The sequence below is a fragment of the Thunnus albacares genome, chromosome 5 (assembly GCF_914725855.1).
Source record: "Thunnus albacares chromosome 5, fThuAlb1.1, whole genome shotgun sequence".
Classification (NCBI taxonomy): Eukaryota; Metazoa; Chordata; class Actinopteri; order Scombriformes; family Scombridae; genus Thunnus; species Thunnus albacares.
Genome location: NC_058110.1, coordinates 36,742,241 through 36,766,110, shown reverse-complemented (window position 1 = coordinate 36,766,110; position 23,870 = coordinate 36,742,241). Strand labels below are relative to the sequence as shown.

Sequence of the window (23,870 nt, the reverse complement as noted above, 5' to 3'; positions counted from 1 at the left end):
AAACACGTCAGTGAGTCACACCGCTGCACTGGGTCACACAGAAACGGCTCCAAAGACTAATAACAGCATCATGTTTTCAGTCTCCAGAGAACAGTTCTGTGTAGTAGTTCTTAGAGAAGATATATATATAATGTAGTACAAAGTCAATAGGTTGTGATATGTAGCACAATGAGCTATTGGAGCTCATAAAAAATAAGAAAATCCTTTAAAGTAAACCAACAGATTTTTGGCCACTTGGAAAAATATCCGTGGTATCCCGGGATTAAGCTTGTGGTTTTAATCCGGACTAAACAAACGAGATATAATTTATATTATTAGCTTCAGAGGAGCCGGTTACCTTCAGACAGAGTCAGGCTAGCTGCCCTGCCATTTCCTGTCTATTTGCTAAGCTAACTGGTATCAATCTTTATGCCAAATGATTCTACTACAATATTGTCAAATGAAACAATAACATCAGAAAATGAGAACAAAACATTATTCACTCATTAATTACCCGCTGTTCTGTGATTAAACTCTAATCTCATATATGGGAGAATTCTGCTTAAAGAGTGAGATATCCAGTTATTGTCAGACTTTACCCTGCTGGTACTGCACCACGTATCCCAGCAGGATGCCGTTGGTTTCAGCCGGAGGCGTCCAGTAGAGCGTCAGAGACCTCTCCGATGGACTCTCGAACCTCAGTGATGCAGGAGGGCCGGGAGCTAACAGACACAAAGCACACGCATTCACATTTATCCAGATTACAGATATGTTATTGTGTTTATGCAGGTGACCGATCGTACTCACCTCCCTCTGGGGTGCTGAAGTGGTGCGCTGGGGAGGGGGGGCTCTCTCCTTTGCTGTTGAAGGTGGTGACGGACAGCTCGTACCGAGAGAACAGTTGCAGCCCCGTCACCTCCTCTGAAGTCTTCATGCCATGAACGACCACCACCTTACTCCACTCGTCTTTCTCCTTCCCTCGCTCCTGTCCTCTCTCCCGCCTCCTCTCTTCCTCGTGATGATGCTTCCCGAGGGACCTCCGGCCCCGGGCCCCCGGCACCCCCAACCTCCTGATGTAGATCTGACACAGAGACAGAGGGAAGTAAACACATGTGGAGTGGATGCGTAGTATGACTAATCCTTTGCTTTGTGGGTTACAAATAGAGCTGAAAACCACAGCTGCAACGATCGGTTAGTTAATCATTGATCAATTGTTGACAGTTTTCAGCTATGCTCCAGCTTCTCAAATGTGAAAGTTTGCTGTTTTTCGTTGTCATATGTGACATAAATTGAACATCAGAGGTTTCGCAGACTGAAGGCTGTATTTCATCACTACTTTATAACATCTCATAGATCAATCAGCCCTGGCTGAAATGATTGATAGTTGATAGAGAGAAAACTAATGGACAACTATGTTGATTATCAATTAATAGTTTAAATTATTTATGGAGCTAAATGCTAAAAACATTCTCTGAATGTGCTGTTCAGTCAGTATGAGGTGGCTGATGGCTGGATCGTTAGTAAGATAACAAAAAGCAATGTGACCTTTGCTGCAGGAGACTGTCACATCCTGTGTGGACTTTGTTTGTTTTTTGGACTCTGTGTTTTTGTGTTGTTTGGGGTTTCCTGTGTTACACGTCTGTCAGGTCGTACGGTTTTGCTTGTTATGGTTTGGGTGGTGGGTTTAGAGGACTGTTGTGTGCTTAAGTTTATGTAATTCTTATGCTGGGTTCTGATTTAGAGTATTGTGTTTTCTGTTACTCTGTGTTTCCCTCGTGTGTTCATGTGCTCCTCCTCACACCTCTGCTGTCACCTTCACACCTGCCCTCCATCAGTCTCATCAGCCCTGCTCGCCGTGTCTTCTCAGCCTATCAGCTGCTCAGTGTCTTAGTTTAGTTTGTATTTAAGGTCTGGTTTTCAGTTGAGTTTTGTTGGATCTGAGAATAAAGAAGGTTTACTTCAACCCTGCATTTGGGTCCATTCCTGCTACTGCTGACAGGAGACCACTGTTGTTTCACTGGTGTTTACGTGCAAGTCGCCGCAGACCTTAACGTTGTCAAACCATAAAACATCATTATTTTCAAAAACGGTTGTTCTTCTGATCCCCATCCGTCCTCTAGAGGGCGCTGCTATTTTTCACCATTTTCTGACTTTTTATGGACTAAATGATTAGATGAAAAATTATCAATAGATTAATCAATATTGAAATAAAGGGTTAGTTGCAGCCATAATTGCAAGCATGCTTCATCTGTCACAAAGCTGCTGCGGTTATCATTGATACATTCAGAGAAATCTGACCTGCTGCGGTTGCAAAACCTCTTAATTTGTTATTTCCAACAGAAAATGTTTAAATGTCTATCTGGACATTATGAGAGACAACCATGCTGATGTCTGGATATCTCCTGTAGTGAAGTCAAAAACTCTGACAGTTATTGCCATTTAAATGAATTTAAATAAAGTTATTGATTAATAACTTTAAGGATATATATATATATTAGGGGCATTTTATTAGTGATAGCAGAAAGATAACGGGGACGAGGAGTTGTTACATGAATAACCTCTTCTGGGTCATTTAAAGATGTTATGTATCAAATCTGATGAAGGTTGGATGAAATTTCTGATGGGTGGTGAAAATCGGCCTTAAACCAAAGAATATGATACACCTCTCAAATGTGAGATTTGCAGCAACTGCTGAATAATGTCGTTAAAAACTTCGATTGTTTCTACTAGACCCAGAGTAGATCATATATACTTGGTTTTAAAGATTCTGCAGCCGGCTGGAAATGAGGACACGCTGGTATATCCATCAGTTCTGGATTAAGGTTCATTTAAGGTGCATTTTGTAGTCTGTCCAAAGCTTTATATGTTTCCAGCTTCAAGTTCCTGGATGTCTTTGTTCATCAACTCATCCAGACTCATCTCATCTGAGAACACTTAAAGCTCAGCCGTCGCCACAGATTTGGGTGAACTTGTATTGGTGCTCCATTGGGAACATACTGACTGACACACAGCATCACAGTGTGGTACAGGAATTACCATAGATACATGTCCCAGCTATTAGCAGCCTTTCAGGCTTGTTATAGGCTATATAACATTATATATATTGTTGATATACCTACCTTGTGGTGTCTAATATTAACCTCAGCATGTATGTTAAAACACAGAGAGGTCTGTAGTGAACTGGGATTTTGGGGTTGATACCGTTTGTTAAACAGATTTGGTGAAAAATTTAACATTTTTTAACCACTTGAGAATTTATTAAAAATGTCAAAAATCCTTCCAAAATGCCACATTAAGACACCAAAACCTCGAAGAACCACAGAAAAACTTTTGACATTTGGAGATTTCTGTAAGAATTGCATTTTTCAGTGATTGGATGGTGAATACTTCTGTTGTGGAAATTGCTCAGAAATCCCCTTATTGTAAATATATTAAGGAAAGCCAATCATGCTCTGAACACCTTCAGTCTCTAGTTTGTGGTTGTAAAGTTTCATGAAGCTGTGATTATCCTCGAGGTCACTATAGGTCATTTTATACAGTGAGGTTAAGTTTCAAAAAATGGTCTCACTACAGTGAAATGGCTACTATGGGGACTAACATCATCACACATGAATATAGTTTCCAGTCAGACCCAGTTTGTACAATTTCAAGATTGTTTAGTGACCCCAGTATGCAGAAATACACTGTACACCACCATTCAAATACACCAATTTTAGATTAGCCAAAAATAACATTTATATTACTATATTATATTTATAAACTGCATGGGACTAGTATAAAGTGGGCATGTCTGTAAACCATAGAACCCATTTTCATTCAGATATCTTGAGGTCAGAGGTCAAGGGACCCCTTTGAAAATGGCCATGTCAGAGCATTATTTAGCCACCATAGTCAGTATAATGGAGTCTGTTTCATAGGATGCCAGTATTTCACCCTAGCTTTAAAAGCTACAGTCAGTGATGTTGGTCGAGGACATCGGTGTCCTGGCTGAGTTTAAGATCCATACATGCGGTTTTCACTGCGGCCACTGGGGGGTTCAGTGAGCCTGTGGGGGCATGTATGTACATTTATTTTATGAATGTGTAAGTGAAAGGATGAGGTGGAAGCACACTAATGATTGTGATATCCATGTGAAATATGCTTTTGTATTTTTAATATTTATTTATTATTTTTCAGAGTTGAATTGTACTTTTTATACTTTGGCTTCATCTTTTAAAGTCAGCCCCTTTATAGCCCTCTTGTTTCTGTGTGTGGGTGGGTGGGAGTAGGGGTTCGGTTGTACAGCACTGATGTTACACGCAAAATAAAAAAACAAAGAAATTTGGCCTCCTCTGTTTTTTAAATATCCTGCTAGCTAACACACTAACTGTAACAAGAAGCGTAACCTCATTATCATTAAAAAGTCAGAGTATTGTTGTGACATGAGCCGACAGAGAGCTGTAAGAACCGCTACCTTGTATCCCCTCAGCAGACCTCGGACCCTCTGGGCTTCGTTCCACGTCACTCTGACTGTGCTGTTCATCACGGTCGCTTTAACTCCGCTGGGAGGCTCCTCAGGCTCTGAGAGACACACAAGAAGACATTTAGCATCATAATCATAACATAAATCTACAATAACTGAACATATTTCTTCAGCCACTTGAGGGCAGAAGAAACAAGCTGTAAACAAAATATTGACATATCATCTTTTAAGTTGACATGTTGAACATGTTAGCAAACAGCTGCTTATTTATGGAGCAACATTATCATTCATGCAGAGTTCCAGGTTTATCGCAGCCTCACAGATTTAAGCTCTTATTATCTACAAAGTCCCTCCATCACAGTATTTCAGGCTGTGTTGCAGGAAAGACTGAAGCAGGTGACGTACTGTCCTCTCCGGAGTGTCCGATCTCAGGTTCTGGTGGAGGACCGTCTCCCAGTGAGTTGACGGCCTGGACTTTGATCTCGAACGGTGTGTATGTTCCTGTTCCGTTTACCAAGAAGGGCGGTGACCTGACGTAGCTGTGGTTCCAGTGTACACCCTTGCCCCCGGCCTCCCGCCATGACACCTTGTACTGGAATCCCTGGCCGCTATGTAAGCGCTTGTGCATCTCCTACAAAGACACAAGGAAACAATGGATTTAGATTAAACTGGGTGGCATACACACAGCAGAGCATGCAGACTGAAGTACTCACATCCCACGTAATGATCAGAGTCCCTGGATCTATGGAGTCACTGCGCACACCTGTGGGGTTACTGCCAGGAACTACAGGAAGAAACAGAAGCATTAGATCTTAACTGAGACAGCTTTACTGGGCATCTCCTCACAACATTGACTGTACAGTGTCGCTCACCAGCAGGGGGCGTGCTGTGGAAGTCTGAAGACTCGCTGGGCTCGCTGGGGCCCAGCTCGTTGACCGCGATGACCCGGAAGCGGTAGGTACAGTAGGGGTGGAGGGTCAGCTGCAGGCTGTTGACATCTCCAGAAACTCTCTTCAACTCCTCCCAACTCCACTTCCCCTCCTCCGAGTGCTGCTCCTCTCTGCTCTGCACGATGAACCCTGACAGCACACCATGAAGCCAAATATCAGGACCACGTTGCTCAATCCCAGCGCAAACAGAAAACATTACAGCACAGAGAATATCCAACAGCTGAGGCTGATGGGAGAGTTTACAGGTATTTGATCATAAACCAAAGTATTGGACAAATCACATTTTGACTTGTTGATGGATAGGAAGAGGTCACCTAAATGATTACAGTTCATCCTTAGGACCACATGAATGTGTGAAACAACTTCCATGGCGATCCAGCTAATAGATGCAGAGATATTTCTGTGTGTTGGGTACCTGTGACGGGGCTGTTGTGTGAGTGTCCGGGGATCCAGCTGAGAGTGAGGCTGTAGTCGTCCACCTCAGACAGAGACAGATCTTTGGGAGGGTCCGGCCGTGCTGAAGGTCCAACACAAACCCGTTAGTCTTCACTGAGAGAAGCTTTTTCTTTCATAGAGTTTCAACAACTCAAGTCAAGTCATTTTTATTTGTAAAAATTTGTACTCCATTATAAGTAAAAGTCCTGCAGTAAAAGTACATAAGTATTATGAGCTTGATGTAGTTAAAGTATTGCAGTAAAAGTACATAAGTATTATGAGCTTGATGTAGTTAAAGTATTGCAGTAAAAGTACATAAGTATTATGAGCTTGATGTAGTTAAAGTATTGCAGTAAAAGTACATAAGTATTATGAGCTTGATGTAGTTAAAGTATTGCAGTAAAAGTACATAAGTATTATGAGCTTGATGTAGTTAAAGTTTTGCAGTAAAAGTACATCAGTATTATGAGCTTGATGTAGTTAAAGTATTGCAGTAAAAGTACATAAGTATTATGAGCTTGATGTAGTTAAAGTATTGCAGTAAAAGTAGTGGTTTGGTCCCTCTGACTGATATATTATTATATATGACATCATTAGATTATTAATAGTGAAGCATCAGTGTTAGAGCAGCATGTTACTGTTGTAGCTGCTGGAGGTGGAGCTAGTTTACACTACTTTATATACAGTTAGCTAGTTTAGTCCAGTGGTTCCCAACCTAGGGGTCGGGCCCCTCCAAAGGGTCAGCAGGTAAATCTGAGGGGTGGTGAGATGATTAATGGGAGAGGAAAGAAGAAAAAACAAAGTTCTGATACACAAATCTGTTTTCAGTTTTTGGACTTTTTCTCTAATCTTTGATTTTTGCTGAAATATTGGATCATTTGAACATTTATTGAAATGAAAGCATGTGAGAAGTTTAGAGGGAAAAATCACTATTTGGTGGAGCTGTTAACAACTCATAGACATGTGAAATGTGACCCCGACTACACACACACACACACACACACACACACACACAGTGACGTACCGACTACAGTGATGGAGCCGCTCGCTGTCACATGGTCCAGGTCAGTGATGACCTCACAGGAGTAAGACGCCGTGTCGTCTGATTGGACGTCTGTCACTTTCAAGGCGCCGTTCTCAAAGATAGTGACTCTAAACACACACACATCCCTTCGTTAGCTTCCTGTCACTTCCAGCATACAAATGTTAACTGTGTGAGCTCCGAGCTACAAACACGTCCTCACAGTCTGCTGTCACTTATTTATTATTCCAGTCAGAAGATGTGATGATTTTGGACTGATGGTTAAATTCAACAAACAATTTGTGGGAAATGATAACAAGCATTTTTCTGTTTTCTGACATTTTGTTAACTAAATAAAATCGAGAAAATAATCAGCAGATTAATTGATAATGAAAGAAATGAAAGAAGTTGCAGTCCTACTTTTAACTGACTTGTATGATTTTATATCTCCTGAATAATTTTTAAATTATTTATTAATTTCATGTCATTTATCTGGTTTAACTGGTTCTCTCATGTCCTCAGTTTGAGCACTTTGTTAAGAAACCAGCACACATGTATGATATGACTGTATATGAACGTGTTGCATTGTTGCTGTGGAGGGAAACACGTTTACTTGTCGTCTGGTGAGGATTCCTGCAGTTTGTGTCCATCTTTCCTCCAGACGATCTGGGATCTGTTCAGCCGAGGGTCTTTGTAGAAGAGACAGTCCAGCAGAGCGTCTCCTCCTCTGGGCGTTCGCACGTCCTGCGGCCTCGTCAGTATCACCGTCCGGTCTGACGGGAGCAGGAAGACACGGCGCCGCATGTTGTTATTAACACCACTCGTCACTGATGTTGGTAAACTACACTTTCATGTCATCATTCTCATTCAGACAGACAGAAGACTGTAAGATGCTTCTATTTCATGTTGCAGTTCAGTAGCACACAGTAGACAATTCCCATCCCTGACCATTTCCTCCTGTCGTTTTCTGATAAAAACTACAATGAGCAGCTGTTTTAGGAAATTACTGAGACCTTAACCGTGTCTGAGGTGTTTTTTTAAAGATTTACGTCTTCATTAGGAAGCAATAAGCTCAGAGCTGAGAGCCACAGACTGAATAGAAATGTAGAATGACAGCAGGTTGTTGCTGATGACTCACTGAAGACCTCCAGATGAGCAGTGATGGAGATGTTTTTGTCCCGCACTGAGCAGGTGTACGCTCCTGCGTCATCGTGACCGACGTCGGACAGCCGGAGCGTCCCGTTGGTCAGCAGGGAGATACGAGGGTCCGACAGCAGAGGCCCCGTGTCCTCGCCCTCCCTGAAGAGAACAAACACAAAGACAGTCACCGTATTGATCCTGACATACATGAATCAGACGTGTCACTGCTGCTCTGTTCAAACCGGGTCCTTCAGCATTTATTCCAACGTCCCAGTGACTCCAGCAGGGGGAGTGTGGTGTGTTTACTGGCTGATCACTGATCATGACAGACAGAAGAGATCAATACAGGACGAGCCGGAGAGGAGAGACGAAGGATATCTGTGAAACACAATGAGCATAATGGCCTGTAAAGCTGAAAAAGCAAACATTTAGTCCTTGTTTATCTGATAGTTAGTTATGCCCTTAGTTATGCTGCTATAGGCCTAGACTACTGGGGGACTTCCCATGATGCACTGAGCTCCTCTCTCCTCCTCCTCCTCTCCATCTGTATGCATTCATGTAACATCAATGCATGTCACTAACTTTGCTTCTTCCTCTGAGTTTTTTGTGCTTTCTCATCTCACAGGAAACCCTGGGTTCTGGGCCGAGCCTTCGCGGTCCTTCACAGTCCTGATGGCATCCTTCCCTGGCTGTTGCTGCTTGTGCTTGTTGTTGTTTGTTGTTGTCATTGTTTTTCTTCTGTCCCCCCTCCCCCTTTCCCTCTCTCTTTCTCTCTCTCAACCCAACCGGTCAAAGCAGATGGCCGCCCACCAAGAGCCGGGGTCTGCTTGAGGTTTCTACCCGTTAAAGGGGAGTTTTTCCTTACCGCTGTCGCCAAGTGCTGCTCATGGGGGAATTGTTGGGTTTCTGTAAATTAAAGAGTACGGTCTTGACCTGCTCTATGTGAAAAGTGCCTTGAGATGACTTCTGTTGTGATATGGCGCTATATTAATAAAAATTGATTGATTGATTGATAGTGAACATGCAAAGAAACGTGACTAATGTGAAAAACTAAAACACATAACCTTCATTATGGATGAATCAACTCGTCCATCATGGATTTACTGAGACACATTCATCAACAAACAAATAACAACAATAACAAAAATAAATCAACAAACTCACATAATGACTATAAACAAATATGAATGTAATATATAAAAGCTTAGAATCACAAGTCTGAACATAACATCTACATTTATGCATCAGTTCATGTCAGTTTAAACATGATGCAGATCTAAGAGTTATTTTTCTTTAGAAATATATTCAGAAAACATAAAAACATTATAAAGTATAAAGCTCCAAACCTGAATCTGTAATGTTTGATAAAAATACACCTCATCCACAGATCCTCTCTGTTCCAACGTAGCTGTTCTTTGAAACAAGTGAATAAAATACACATTTTTACATTTTAATATTTATTGAACTGTTATATTATGGTGTAAATATCCTCTGCTACACTAGCAGCTATGTCAGTCTGCATGTTTTACCTTTATCACTGAAATTGCTTTCTAACAGCCTTGATGTGTATATATTTACTCTCCTTCAACATGGAAATCTGTTAAAAAATAATAATTTAACAACAAAAATACCAGAAGCAACTAAAAACAACATGTGTGTAATCTCAAAATACAAAAATATTACAGAGGACACGACCTCAGTGTCCTCAAAGCTGCGTCAAGTAACGTCTCGTCATTTAATATGTGAGGAGTTACAAACATCAGCATATTAATATTATTCATAAAAACTGCATGGTTCACAGACCAGAGACTGAAGCACAGACACTGATCCATGTCAGTGACTCTGAGCAGGTAACAGACTCTTTTAAGACTCTAAAATGAGACTTTATACTTCAGTGATCTTGTCTCATGAATTAAATGAGTATTAGCATTGATGTCCATGTTAAAAGAGAAAGAAATGGAACGTCAACACTGAAGACCTGTGGTCGTATTTATCGAGCTTCTCTCCAAACACCAGCAGCTAACACACAAGTCTGCTGGCTGGTTTAACAAGTACAGGAGCCGCGAAATGGAGTTAGCTTGCCGCTAACTCTACAGAAAGGAGTGACCTGGGCCCTCTGCACGACTGGAGTGCTCTCTCCCCAGCAACACCTGCATCTTTCAGCTTCAGAGCCAAACCCCTCTCAGCCTGACTCACCCACGGATTCACCAGCTACAAAGCAGGACGCCACAAAGCATCTCTTCCTTCATGGACTGGTAACAACTGGGCATAGCCTAGCAACACAAGCATAGTACGACTAAGCAAGAATGTTTAACTCAAACAATGTACTGTACGTGTATTGATTTGGTTAAGGTTATTCATTGAACTGTCCTTGTTGCTTATAGTCAGGTTACTGCATAGCCACACCGCTAGGTTAATGTTAGCATGCTTAACACATGTTACATCCAGTAACTAGGCCTTTCATGCAACTAACCTCATTTTAACCTGGCACCTTTAGCATACACCAATTGGCCTTGAATAGAGAACCACACAGTTAAGAGGTTAAAACCTAGTTTGGCAAACTTTGGTTCAGGCAGCACATGTGGTTCAAGACACCACATGGTCTGGCCTTTTATCCCTGTAGTTCCCTTTATCAGCCAAAGTGTCGGCATGCCATGTGCTCAGTCACCAGGTGACTGCAGCCATCTTGCTATTGTCTTCCCTACACACACACACACTCACACTTGTATATAGGTACACTTAGCTAGATTAGTATTGTGTGTTGCTTTTACCCTTTTGTTAAATAAATGCTTTTGGATATACCTGTTGTCTGTTTTAATGTTGCACAAGAATGAGTTTTGCCAACCTTTGCTCTGTGAAGAACTCCAAATCCTTCAACCATAACTAGCTATTGATATGGTGATTTTGTTTATAGTTATTAACTAATTTATAGTTATTATTTAATTGTTAATCAAAGTTCCAAACTGATAGATTAGTACACTTTGAGACTGAATTGGCTATCTTTTTCCCTGAGTCCAGGGTGGTGCCCCGTTATTATTAATTCTGATTAATAATTTTATTGATTTTAATAATTAACAATTATCTTTGATAATCATTAAATATTGCTGATAGCCAAATTTGTAGCCACGGCCCAACAACAATAATTGTTAGTTGCAGCCTTAGACTCCAAAGCTGTGAATCTGAACACCAACGTGTGGAGGTGGAGGAGCTGGTCTCAGGTGTACCGGTGATCACATGATGCGTCCTTCATAAAGAGAGCTCAGTCAGCCTATTGACTGTAGATAAATCCATCTAAAAGATCAATACATGACATGATTGCTGCCTTTCTCGACTTTGTTGTGGAGAATATTGATTCTGTAAAGGCAGAGCAGTGTAGGAGGAACACCTGATTCCTTTTATTTTCTAATGTTCACAGCTCGTCTCTGCCCCCAAGTGGCCAAAAATCACTTACTGCAGGTTTATGTACATGCTGGGATGTGTGTGTGTGTGTGCGTGTGCGTGTGCGTATGTGTGTGTGTGTCTCACCATGTGACGTGTGGTCGCGGCGAGCCGAAGGACTCACAGTGCAGCTCGATGTCTCCGCCCTCAGTGACTCTGTACACGACTCCATCAGACGACAGGATCTGAGGAGGCAGCTCTGACACACACAGGACACAAATACACATCATTACTCATCAATTAGTACAAAAACAAAGGTTAAAGTCTTATTTTGTTTTGTGCAAACAAAATGAAAAACAATAAAAAGTGAAATTAAACACAACAGAGAGAACAAACAGAAAGAAAAAATATTGAAAACATTGACAGTAGAATGACGGAATGTGAATTACTTTAGTCATTTAGTGCATGTTCTTGTCAGGATGTGTGTGTGTGTGTGTGAGTGTGTGTGTGTGTATGTGAGTGTGTGTGTGCATGTGTGTGCATGTGTGTGCGTACCAACAACATAGATGTAGGTGTTGAGGAGGATGGATCCGTATTTGTTGGATGCTTCACACTGATAAACAGCTGTGTCGGTAAATTCCACGTCAGTCAATTTGAACACGCCGCCGTTCACAGTGCGGCGAGGATCATCATCTACCTCTGCAGAGAGAGAAGAGCGGAGGAAGAGGAGGAGGGATGAAGGAGGACGAAGAAGCAGATGTAGTGGGGTATATAGTAGTAGATATAGTGGGGTATATAGTAGTAGATATAGTGTGGTATATAGTGGTAGATATAGTGGGGTCTATAGTAGTAGATATAGTGGGGTATATAGTAGTAGATATAGTGTGGTATATAGTGGTAGATATAGTGGGGTCTATAGTAGTAGATATAGTGGGGTCTATAGTAGTAGATATAGTGGGGTATATAGTAGTAGATATAGTGGGGTATATAGTGGTAGATATAGTGTGGTATATAGTAGTAGATATAGTGGGGTACATAGTAGTAGATATAGTGGGGTATATAGTAGTAGATATAGTAGGGTCTATAGTAGTAGATATAGTGGGGTACATAGTAGTAGATATAGTGGGGTACATAGTAGTAGATATAGTGGGGTACATAGTAGTAGATATAGTGGGGTACATAGTAGTAGATATAGTGGGGTACATAGTAGTAGATATAGTGGGGTATATAGTAGTAGATATAGTAGGGTCTATAGTAGTAGATATAGTGTGGTATATAGTGGTAGATATAGTGGGGTCTATAGTAGTAGATATAGTGGGGTATATAGTGGTAGATATAGTGGGGTACATAGTAGTAGATATAGTGGGGTATATAGTAGTAGATATAGTGGGGTCTATAGTAGTAGATATAGTAGGGTCTATAGTAGTAGATATAGTGTGGTACATAGTAGTAGATATAGTGGGGTATATAGTAGTAGATATAGTGTGGTACATAGTAGTAGATATAGTGGGGTCTATAGTAGTAGATATAGTGTGGTATATAGTGGTAGATATAGTGGGGTCTATAGTAGTAGATATAGTGGTGTATATAGTGGTAGATATAGTGGGGTACATAGTAGTAGATATAGTGGGGTATATAGTGGTAGATATAGTGGGGTCTATAGTAGTAGATATAGTGGGGTATATAGTAGTAGATATAGTAGGGTCTATAGTAGTACATATAGTGGGGTATATAGTAGTAGATATAGTGGGGTATATAGTAGTAGATATAGTGGGGTATATAGTAGTAGATATAGTGGGGTACATAGTAGTAGATATAGTAGGGTACATAGTAGTAGATATAGTGGGGTATATAGTAGTAGATATAGTAGGGTCTATAGTAGTAGATATAGTGGGGTACATATTAGTAGATATAGTGGGGTATATAGTAGTAGATATAGTGGGGTATATAGTAGTAGATATAGTGGGGTATATAGTAGTAGATATAGTAGGGTATACAGTAGTAGATATAGTGGGGTATATAGTAGTAGATATAGTGGGGTATATAGTAGTAGATATAGTGGGGTATATAGTAGTAGATATAGTGGGGTACATAGTGGTAGGTATAGTGGGGTCTATAGTAGTAGATATAGTGGGGTCTATAGTAGTACATATAGTGGGGTATATAGTAGTAGATATAGTGGGGTATATAGTAGTAGATATAGTGGGGTATATAGTAGTACATATAGTAGGGTATATAGTAGTAGATATAGTGGGGTACATAGTAGTAGATATAGTGGGGTACATAGTAGTAGATATAGTGGGGTATATAGTAGTAGATATAGTGGGGTCTATAGTAGTACATATAGTGGGGTATATAGTAGTAGATATAGTGGGGTATATAGTAGTAGATATAGTGGGGTATATAGTAGTAGATATAGTGGGGTACATAGTAGTAGATATAGTGGGGTACATAGTAGTAGATATAGTGGGGTCTATAGTAGTAGATATAGTGGGGTATATAGTAGTAGATATAGTGGGGTACATAGTAGTAGATATAGTGGGGTATATAGTAGTAGATATAGTGGGGTATATAGTAGTACATATAGTGGGGTATATAGTAGTAGATATAGTGGGGTATATAGTAGTAGATATAGTGGGGTATATAGTAGTAGATATAGTGGGGTACATAGTAGTAGATATAGTGGGGTATATAGTAGTAGATATAGTGGGGTACATAGTAGTAGATATAGTGGGGTATACAGTAGTAGATATAGTGGGGTACATAGTAGTAGATATAGTGGGGTATATAGTAGTAGATATAGTGGGGTATATAGTAGTAGATATAGTGGGGTATATAGTAGTACATATAGTGTGGTATATAGTAGTAGATATAGTGGGGTACATAGTAGTAGATATAGTGGGGTATATAGTAGTAGATATAGTGGGGTATATAGTAGTAGATATAGTGGGGTATATAGTAGTACATATAGTGTGGTATATAGTAGTAGATATAGTGGGGTACATAGTAGATATAGTGGGGTCTATAGTAGTAGATATAGTGGGGTATATAGTAGTAGATATAGTGGGGTATATAGTAGTAGATATAGTGGGGTATATAGTAGTAGATATAGTGGGGTCTATAGTAGTAGATATAGTGGGGTACATATTAGTAGATATAGTGGGGTATATAGTAGTAGATATAGTGGGGTACATAGTAGTAGATATAGTGGGGTATATAGTAGTAGATATAGTGGGGTATATAGTAGTAGATATAGTGGGGTATACAGTAGTAGATATAGTGGGGTATATAGTAGTAGATATAGTGGGGTATATAGTAGTAGATATAGTGGGGTACATAGTGGTAGGTATAGTGGGGTCTATAGTAGTAGATATAGTGGGGTCTATAGTAGTACATATAGTGGGGTATATAGTAGTAGATATAGTGGGGTATATAGTAGTAGATATAGTGGGGTCTATAGTAGTAGATATAGTGGGGTATATAGTAGTAGATATAGTGGGGTATATAGTAGTAGATATAGTGGGGTCTATAGTAGTAGATATAGTAGGGTATACAGTAGTAGATATAGTGGGGTATATAGTAGTAGATATAGTGGGGTATATAGTAGTAGATATAGTGGGGTACATAGTGGTAGGTATAGTGGGGTCTATAGTAGTAGATATAGTGGGGTCTATAGTAGTACATATAGTGGGGTATATAGTAGTAGATATAGTGGGGTATATAGTAGTAGATATAGTGGGGTCTATAGTAGTAGATATAGTGGGGTCTATAGTAGTACATATAGTGGGGTATATAGTAGTAGATATAGTGGGGTATATAGTAGTAGATATAGTGGGGTATATAGTAGTACATATAGTAGGGTATATAGTAGTAGATATAGTGGGGTACATAGTAGTAGATATAGTGGGGTACATAGTAGTAGATATAGTGGGGTATATAGTAGTAGATATAGTGGGGTCTATAGTAGTACATATAGTGGGGTATATAGTAGTAGATATAGTGGGGTATATAGTAGTAGATATAGTGGGGTATATAGTAGTAGATATAGTGGGGTACATAGTAGTAGATATAGTGGGGTACATAGTAGTAGATATAGTGGGGTCTATAGTAGTAGATATAGTGGGGTATATAGTAGTAGATATAGTGGGGTACATAGTAGTAGATATAGTGGGGTATATAGTAGTAGATATAGTGGGGTATATAGTAGTACATATAGTGGGGTATATAGTAGTAGATATAGTGGGGTATATAGTAGTAGATATAGTGGGGTATATAGTAGTAGATATAGTGGGGTACATAGTAGTAGATATAGTGGGGTATATAGTAGTAGATATAGTGGGGTACATAGTAGTAGATATAGTGGGGTATACAGTAGTAGATATAGTGGGGTACATAGTAGTAGATATAGTGGGGTATATAGTAGTAGATATAGTGGGGTATATAGTAGTAGATATAGTGGGGTATATAGTAGTACATATAGTGTGGTATATAGTAGTAGATATAGTGGGGTACATAGTAGTAGATATAGTGGGGTATATAGTAGTAGATATAGTGGGGTATATAGTAGTAGATATAGTGGGGTATATAGTAGTACATATAGTGTGGTATATAGTAGTAGATATAGTGGGGTACATAGTAGATATAGTGGGGTCTATAGTAGTAGATATAGTGGGGTATATAGTAGTAGATATAGTGGGGTATATAGTAGTAGATATAGTGGGGTATATAGTAGTAGATATAGTGGGGTCTATAGTAGTAGATATAGTGGGGTACATATTAGTAGATATAGTGGGGTATATAGTAGTAGATATAGTGGGGTACATAGTAGTAGATATAGTGGGGTATATAGTAGTAGATATAGTGGGGTATATAGTAGTAGATATAGTAGGGTATACAGTAGTAGATATAGTGGGGTATATAGTAGTAGATATAGTGGGGTATATAGTAGTAGATATAGTGGGGTACATAGTGGTAGGTATAGTGGGGTATATAGTAGTAGATATAGTGGGGTCTATAGTAGTACATATAGTGGGGTATATAGTAGTAGATATAGTGGGGTATATAGTAGTAGATATAGTGGGGTCTATAGTAGTAGATATAGTGGGGTCTATAGTAGTACATATAGTGGGGTATATAGTAGTAGATATAGTGGGGTATATAGTAGTAGATATAGTGGGGTATATAGTAGTAGATATAGTGGGGTCTATAGTAGTAGATATAGTGGGGTATATAGTAGTAGATATAGTGGGGTATATAGTAGTAGATATAGTGGGGTCTATAGTAGTAGATATAGTAGGGTATACAGTAGTAGATATAGTGGGGTATATAGTAGTAGATATAGTGGGGTATATAGTAGTAGATATAGTGGGGTACATAGTGGTAGGTATAGTGGGGTCTATAGTAGTAGATATAGTGGGGTCTATAGTAGTACATATAGTGGGGTATATAGTAGTAGATATAGTGGGGTATATAGTAGTAGATATAGTGGGGTCTATAGTAGTAGATATAGTGGGGTCTATAGTAGTACATATAGTGGGGTATATAGTAGTAGATATAGTGGGGTATATAGTAGTAGATATAGTGGGGTATATAGTAGTAGATATAGTGGGGTCTATAGTAGTAGATATAGTGGGGTATATAGTAGTAGATATAGTGGGGTATATAGTAGTAGATATAGTGGGGTCTATAGTAGTAGATATAGTGGGGTCTATAGTAGTACATATAGTGGGGTATATAGTAGTAGATATAGTGGGGTATATAGTAGTAGATATAGTGGGGTATATAGTAGTAGATATAGTGTGGTATATAGTAGTAGATATAGTGGGGTACATAGTAGTAGATATAGTGGGGTATATAGTAGTAGATATAGTGGGGTCTATAGTAGTACATATAGTGGGGTATATAGTAGTAGATATAGTGGGGTATATAGTAGTAGATATAGTGGGGTACATAGTAGTAGATATAGTGGGGTACATAATAGTAGATATAGTGGGGTACATAGTAGTAGATATAGTGGGGTCTATAGTAGTAGATATAGTGGGGTATATAGTAGTAGATATAGTGGGGTATATAGTAGTAGATATAGTGGGGTATATAGTAGTAGATATAGTGGGGTCTATAGTAGTAAATATAGTGGGGTATATAGTAGTAGATATAGTGGGGTCTATAGTAGTAAATATAGTGGGGTATATAGTAGTAGATATAGTGGGGTATACAGTAGTAGATATAGTGGGGTATATAGTAGTAGATATAGTAGGGTATACAGTAGTAGATATAGTGGGGTATACAGTAGTAGATATAGTAGGGTATACAGTAGTAGATATAGTGGGGTATACAGTAGTAGATATAGTGGGGTATATAGTAGTACATATAGTGACGTATATAGTAGTAGGTCGTACCTGTGAGTGACTGTCCATTGATGCTCCAGGTGATGGAGGGAGTCGGGATGCCTTCAGCCTGACAGTCTAGTCGGACAGTTTCCCCGGGAGCGTACAGCAGGTTCTGAGGCTGCTTCACCCAGTATGGCGCCGCTACACACAAAAACAACTGGATTTTACTGTCTGCTGTACACACACACAGGTGAATTTTATGAGGTCACTAATCTTCATGAACCAACAAGAATTACAACTGTAACTAATGTACTGTGACTGTAACAACTCTCCTAAAATTGGGAACAAAACCAATTAGAGGATCATACATGTCAATTAAGTAGAGTCCTCAGATAACATCGAATCAGGCCAATAAGTGGAAACACCTGCGTGGGTGTGCAGGGCCTTTAACTGTCTGCTGCTATAAACCTGCTGATTTAACTATTAGATTATATTTCAGCAAAATAAAAGCTCTCGTCCTGCACTAACTGACAACATGATCATTCATCTGGAGTCATGTTTCTGTCCAGCTGCTGGTTTGCTTCATCCTGGTGAGTTAAGTTTAGTATGATGTCTTTCTGTTGGTTTGTTTCCAGACTCACATGTCAAACGCTTCTCTTCAGTCAAATCTCCAGACTCCATTAGGCAGGGATCTCTGACTGTCTGGTACTGCCAGACCGGTTTGTTTCACCAGCTGATTCTTTTGTTTGTTGTTTTGTCCTGGTTCACCGTAAACTGTTACTTGTTAATTTGACTCTTTTGTTATAATAGCAATAAATTGTCTCACTTTTATTGCAATTTGGTGTTGAAACTTTGTTTGGGGACCAGGGAGGGAACGACCTTTACCTCTCCTGTTGAGATCCAACCTGCCGGACTGATAGGTGAAACGTACACTCGTTAAACTCTGGGTCAGTTACCATGGTAACTGTGAAGCTAACCTCTCTCTGTCTCTTACAGACTTTCATGTCTTGTCGTATCAAAGCTTGTACAGAAGTTTGTTCATTAGTGGAGTTTTACTGTCTGTCAAAATCTGAATCCTGGTTGATGTTAGTTTGTTATTCAGGACTTAGGGTTGGGGTAAGGGTTGGGGTTAGGGTTAGTTCATTAGGGTTAGGGTTGGGGTTAGGGTTAGGGTTAGGGTTGGGGTTAGGGTTGGGGTTAGGGTTGGGGGTTAGGGTTAGGGTTGGGGTTAGGGTTGGGGTTAGGGTTAGGGTTAGGGTTGGGGTTAGGGTTGGGGTTAGGGTTGGGGGTTAGGGTTAGGGTTGGGGTTAGGGTTGGGGTTAGGGTTGGGGTTAGGGTTGGGGGTTAGGGTTAGGGTTGGGGTAAGGGTTGGGGTTAGGGTTAGGGTTGGGGGTTAGGGTTAGGGTTGGGGTTAGGGTTGGGGTTAGGGTTAGGGTTGGGGTAAGGGTTGGGGTTAGGGTTAGTTCATTAGGGTTAGGGTTGGGGTTAGGGTTAGGGTTAGGGTTGGGGTTAGGGTTGGGGTTAGGGTTGGGGGTTAGGGTTAGGGTTGGGGTAAGGGTTGGGGTTAGGGTTAGTTCATTAGGGTTAGGGTTGGGGTTAGGGTTAGGGTTAGGGTTGGGGTTAGGGTTGGGGTTAGGGTTAGGGTTGGGGTTAGGGTTGGGGTTAGGGTTGGGGGTTAGGGTTAGGGTTGGGGTTAGGGTTGGGGTTAGGGTTGGGGTTAGGGTTGGGGGTTAGGGTTAGGGTTGGGGTTAGGGTTGGGGTTAGGGTTGGGGTTAGGGTTAGGGTTGGGTTAGGGTTAGGGTTAGGGTTAGGGTTAGGGTTAGGGTTGGGGTTAGGGTTGGGGTTAGGGTTAGGGTTAGGGTTGGGGTTAGGGTTAGTTTGTTACTCAGGAATTTCTAAAGTTGCTGCTTTAATGTGTGAATTGATCTTCAGCTCAGAATCAAACCTCTTCATGTCCTTCTGTTATAACTCTGAGACTCTGTCAGTTTGTTAGAGCAGCTGCTGACCTCTAATCTTTATTACACATAATGTTTAATCTTAGTTTAAACTTAAACAATCTGCATGAAGCTTTAAACATGTAGGATCAATGAATAATGATCCCTATCAGTCATGATGTGATTGGTCCACTGATGGAACATCATTCCTATAATATTGGAGATTATATGTTAATATTTCTGAGTGAGCAGCATTCAGAAATATATATAAAATATATTTAAAAAGTAATGTAGCTGCAGCCTTATACACAGTCAGATTCCACATGAAGCAAATGCAAGTTTGATAAATGATCAATTAATGGACGACACTGAATGAAACTTTATTGACACTTTTCCCGCTCAGAGTTGATTAACTCAGAGTTCAGAGTTTGTTGAAGCTGCTTTCTGGAACCCAGAAATATCGTGTGTCAGCTTCCTTCCACAGTGTGTTGTGTGTTTGTGTTGCTGTGTATGTTGTTGTGTGTGTTGTGTGTGTATTGCTGTGTGTGTGTGTGTGTGTATGTGTTGCTGTGTATGTTGTTGTGTGTGTTGTGTGTGTATTGCTGTGTGTGTGTGTTGTGTGTGTGTGTTGTGTGTTGCTGTGTATGTAGTTGTGTGTGTGTTGTGTGTGTATTGCTGTGTGTGTGTGTTGTGTGTTGCTGTGTATGTTGTGTGTGTGTGTGTGTTGTATTGTGTGTGTGTTGTGTGTGTGTTGTGTGTGTGTTGTGTGTTGCTGTGTATGTTGTGTGTGTGTGTGTGTGTGTGTTGTGTGTGTGTTGCTGTGTATGTTGTGTGTGTGTTGTGTGTGTGTTGCTGTGTATGTTGTGTGTGTGTTGTGTGTGTGTTGCTGTGTGTGTTGTGTGTGTGTTGTGTGTTGCTGTGTATGTTGTGTATGTGTGTGTTGTGTGTGTGTGTGTTGTGTGTTGCTGTGTATGTTGTGTGTGTGTGTGTATGTGTGTGTGTGTGTGTGTGTGTGTCAGCTACCTTCCACAGTGACAGTGAAGGAGTGTGAGTCGGATCCGTGTGTGTTGAAGGCTTTGCACTCGTACTCTCCGTCATCGTCCTGGGTGATGCTGTCGAAGTGAAGCCAGCGGTTGTGGCTCTCCAGCTGTGCGCTGGTGTCGTCAAGGTGACCGTCCTTCTTTATCCATTCAACCTTCGGGGTGGGTCTGAGGACACAGACATGTGACTGGAGACTGATCGATCCAGACAGATATATAGGAAATTAGGGTTGAATGAACACAGATGATGTTGTTAATGATGTAATATCCTGTTTCATCGTTAAGGCGAAATTATAATGGCACTCCATTTATCGCCCAGGAGACGGAACTCACAGGAGAAGGAGGATAATTAGAGTGAACACAAAACAGCAATATAGAGGAGATCAAAAGATTCAATACAAATATATAATTAAACCTGCAAGCAGCGTTGGTTGGGACCTCGCACTCTGGTCCGTCGGGATCAGATCATTTTGCTTTTTAAAAATGAGGGATATTTCTTACAAGTGTGGTGTGCTTTTATTTTGAAAGTTTGGTTGACATGATGAGAATTTTCTGCAGGGTGAGACATGTCTGTCTTGCTCACACCTGTGTCATCAAAATTATGCAAGTTTTGGGCCCATTCACTTTAATTTCAATCAGTAAATTGAAAACTCATTATACAAATTATTTTCCTAATTTTCATCAAGTCTATTTTTAGAAAAGGAAAAAGACTTTTAACCCACATGACCTGGTCAAAACTTAATTGACATGTGTTACTGCTTCCACATAGTTTTAGATACAAACTTCATTTGAACTTTAAATGAGTCACGAGACTTTGACCTACAAATCTTGAATTTACATGTTTTTTCTATCTTTTATTGTTTTTGAGATATTAGAGTGTGAGTTTTAAGGTCTTTTCTTGCTCCTCCTGTGATTTTATAATGAGTGTGTATTGCGGAATGTTTCGAAGCACTGAGGGAGTGACATCACCAGGAGCAGTTGGAGAGGAGGATTTTAGAGAACGCTTCTTGTGAAATCTCCTCATAAATCCCATGACTTTGGCCAAATCTTACATTAAAAATCATATTTTAGTAGGAAATTTCATGGCGAATCCATTGATACAGGTTTGAAAGGGGTCAGACTTATAGTTTAGACATCAGAAGCCTCTGTTTGACACAAAGTTCATGCCTAGAGATTGCTTCCCCATTGGTTTACATTGTAAGGTGTGATGTGGCACTACAACTTTCAGGGCTTATCAAATCCAAACTGTTTGAGTTATTACAAAGTTTTTATCAACTTTTTTTCAGCATAGTGTCATAAGTCACCTATTTAAGTTTGAAGCCAATACCATTAACGCCCTCGGAGGAGATAGCGTTTGTTCAGGGGCCAAAATTGGGGCAAAGTCTTATTTTGAAAGGCTAATTGCGGACTTCCTGTTGGATTTAGGTCAGGGGTGTCAGCATGTGATTTGTAGGTCTTGATGAGATGAATAATTGAGTTTTGGTTTGATCTCTCTATGACATTCCTACGGGCCGTGGCGGCCATTTTAGTTAGATAGGTGGCGCTAGAGAGGACATTTTGGCACTTCAGGGGTTAATTTTTACATTTTATCAAATTTTTCACACGAAAAACAATAGGGTGCTCACCCTTAGGCTAGGCCTTTTGGGCTCAGTCCCTAATTAATTCAGTGAAACATAACGTTACATGTATGTCACACTCAGCTCGAACACAGTAGGGAGCGAACTGTTACCACAACGTCCTCATTCATCTGAATTAGACAACAGCAGTTAAAGTGTAACAGCGGGACTCCTGCTGCTGTAACACACTGACTATCCATCAGCATCTCATACAATATATGTGCACTGCACCTGTTGAGGACACGTTGTAATACATTCATATAGCAGAAATACTGTTATTGGATTCAAAAGATGTTGACCCACATTTGAAAATAAGAGAAAAAGCCAATTTCTGACAAGATAGTTTGGAAGATGAACATCGAACTAATGAAACTATGAGACACTTTTTCACTCTTACTTATGTAGTTATTTTAATGAGTACTTTAAATTCTACTTGAGTCAATATAATTATAATATAACAGTAGTTTTGGTTGAGTATTGTTGTTGTTTACTTTGCCCACTGCTGCACCTCAACGTGTTGGCAGGATCATTAATCCTGCGTGTCCTAACCTGCTTTCCAACTTTGTTTTTAGCAAATTATGTTTTATTCTTGAAATGTGTCAGTAGAAAAATGACTTATTTCTATCATCACTGTGCTAATTATCTGTGTAACTCAGCAGCTTCAGACTCGTGTTCACATCCTGCCGCTCTGCAGCTTCCAGACGACAATATGAAGCCGTGTTGTCATTCTTCACTGTGATTGGTTCAGCTGTTTCAGAGTTGTAACTGACTGACAGAGTATTTATTTACCACCACTCCCTCTGATCTACATTCACCTCCATCCAGACCTTTTACACGTTGTGCTGCTGCACATATATGAAAGACAGTTTGTTGAGCAGCCAGTGTTGAGATGGATGCAGCTCTCTCAGAGACAGTTCTTCACCAGGACCAATAAACCTAAAACTTTATGACTGCAGACACACTACCAGAGGTTTGGGAGGAAACACCCGCTTTGAATGTTATTAGTTGATTGAATGGGCGTTATCAGTGTTATCAGCCTCAGAGATACCAGGTAGAAGGGGCCTGATACACCTGCTGGCAGGTTCAGGAGGGCAATATCATCCGTTGGTAAGGTGGAGGTCACCTTTGAGTTAAAGACGCCATCTAGCAGCCGCAGTAATTATGACCCAGGAAGTGACCTAATTCAATATAAGATGACTTGATAAGAAGGTTTCTCTTTGATGAGGAGGAGGGTTGGCTGGATGGCCAGATATTTAGCTGGGACAAACCACAAACCCAAACCCTGATCTTTCCCTAAACCTAACTCTAAACCTGACTCAGTTTGCAGCAGCTGACCTGCTGGATGAGCAGCACAACAGATCCCGACTGATCCTGTTAACCAAGTTACTGCCGCTGTGTGTAAATGTGCACATCACTCTCAAATTAAAGACACTAATCGTTCCAGCTGCTGTGTGATGCTGCACAGCTGTGGGCAACAAACAGAACATCAGCACTGATGTTTCTGCAACATCCTGGATACGTTCAGTGAAATACTGCAAACCTGTCACTGTGAAAAGGATTGACCTGCATGCATCTTGTTATGTGCA

The 23,870-nt window shown here is 40.3% G+C and overlaps 1 protein-coding gene across 2 annotated transcripts in view; it reads right to left on the bottom strand.

Moving 5' to 3' along the window:
- Positions 1–23,870, bottom strand: part of LOC122982802 (neural cell adhesion molecule L1.1-like) — a 56,886-nt gene that overhangs the window by 10,055 nt on the left and 22,961 nt on the right. For both annotated transcript variants that reach the window (XM_044352375.1, XM_044352376.1), the window contains exons 7-20: positions 20,652–20,836; positions 17,764–17,895; positions 11,921–12,064; positions 11,513–11,624; positions 7,986–8,146; positions 7,461–7,620; positions 6,851–6,978; positions 5,807–5,908; positions 5,314–5,520; positions 5,155–5,225; positions 4,847–5,072; positions 4,433–4,539; positions 787–1,060; positions 579–701 (exon numbers count right to left, since the gene is read on the bottom strand). In XM_044352375.1, coding sequence (XP_044208310.1) covers positions 579–701; positions 787–1,060; positions 4,433–4,539; positions 4,847–5,072; positions 5,155–5,225; positions 5,314–5,520; positions 5,807–5,908; positions 6,851–6,978; positions 7,461–7,620; positions 7,986–8,146; positions 11,513–11,624; positions 11,921–12,064; positions 17,764–17,895; positions 20,652–20,836 — 2,132 coding nt within the window. The remainder of the gene's footprint in view (positions 1–578; positions 702–786; positions 1,061–4,432; positions 4,540–4,846; positions 5,073–5,154; positions 5,226–5,313; positions 5,521–5,806; positions 5,909–6,850; positions 6,979–7,460; positions 7,621–7,985; positions 8,147–11,512; positions 11,625–11,920; positions 12,065–17,763; positions 17,896–20,651; positions 20,837–23,870) is intronic.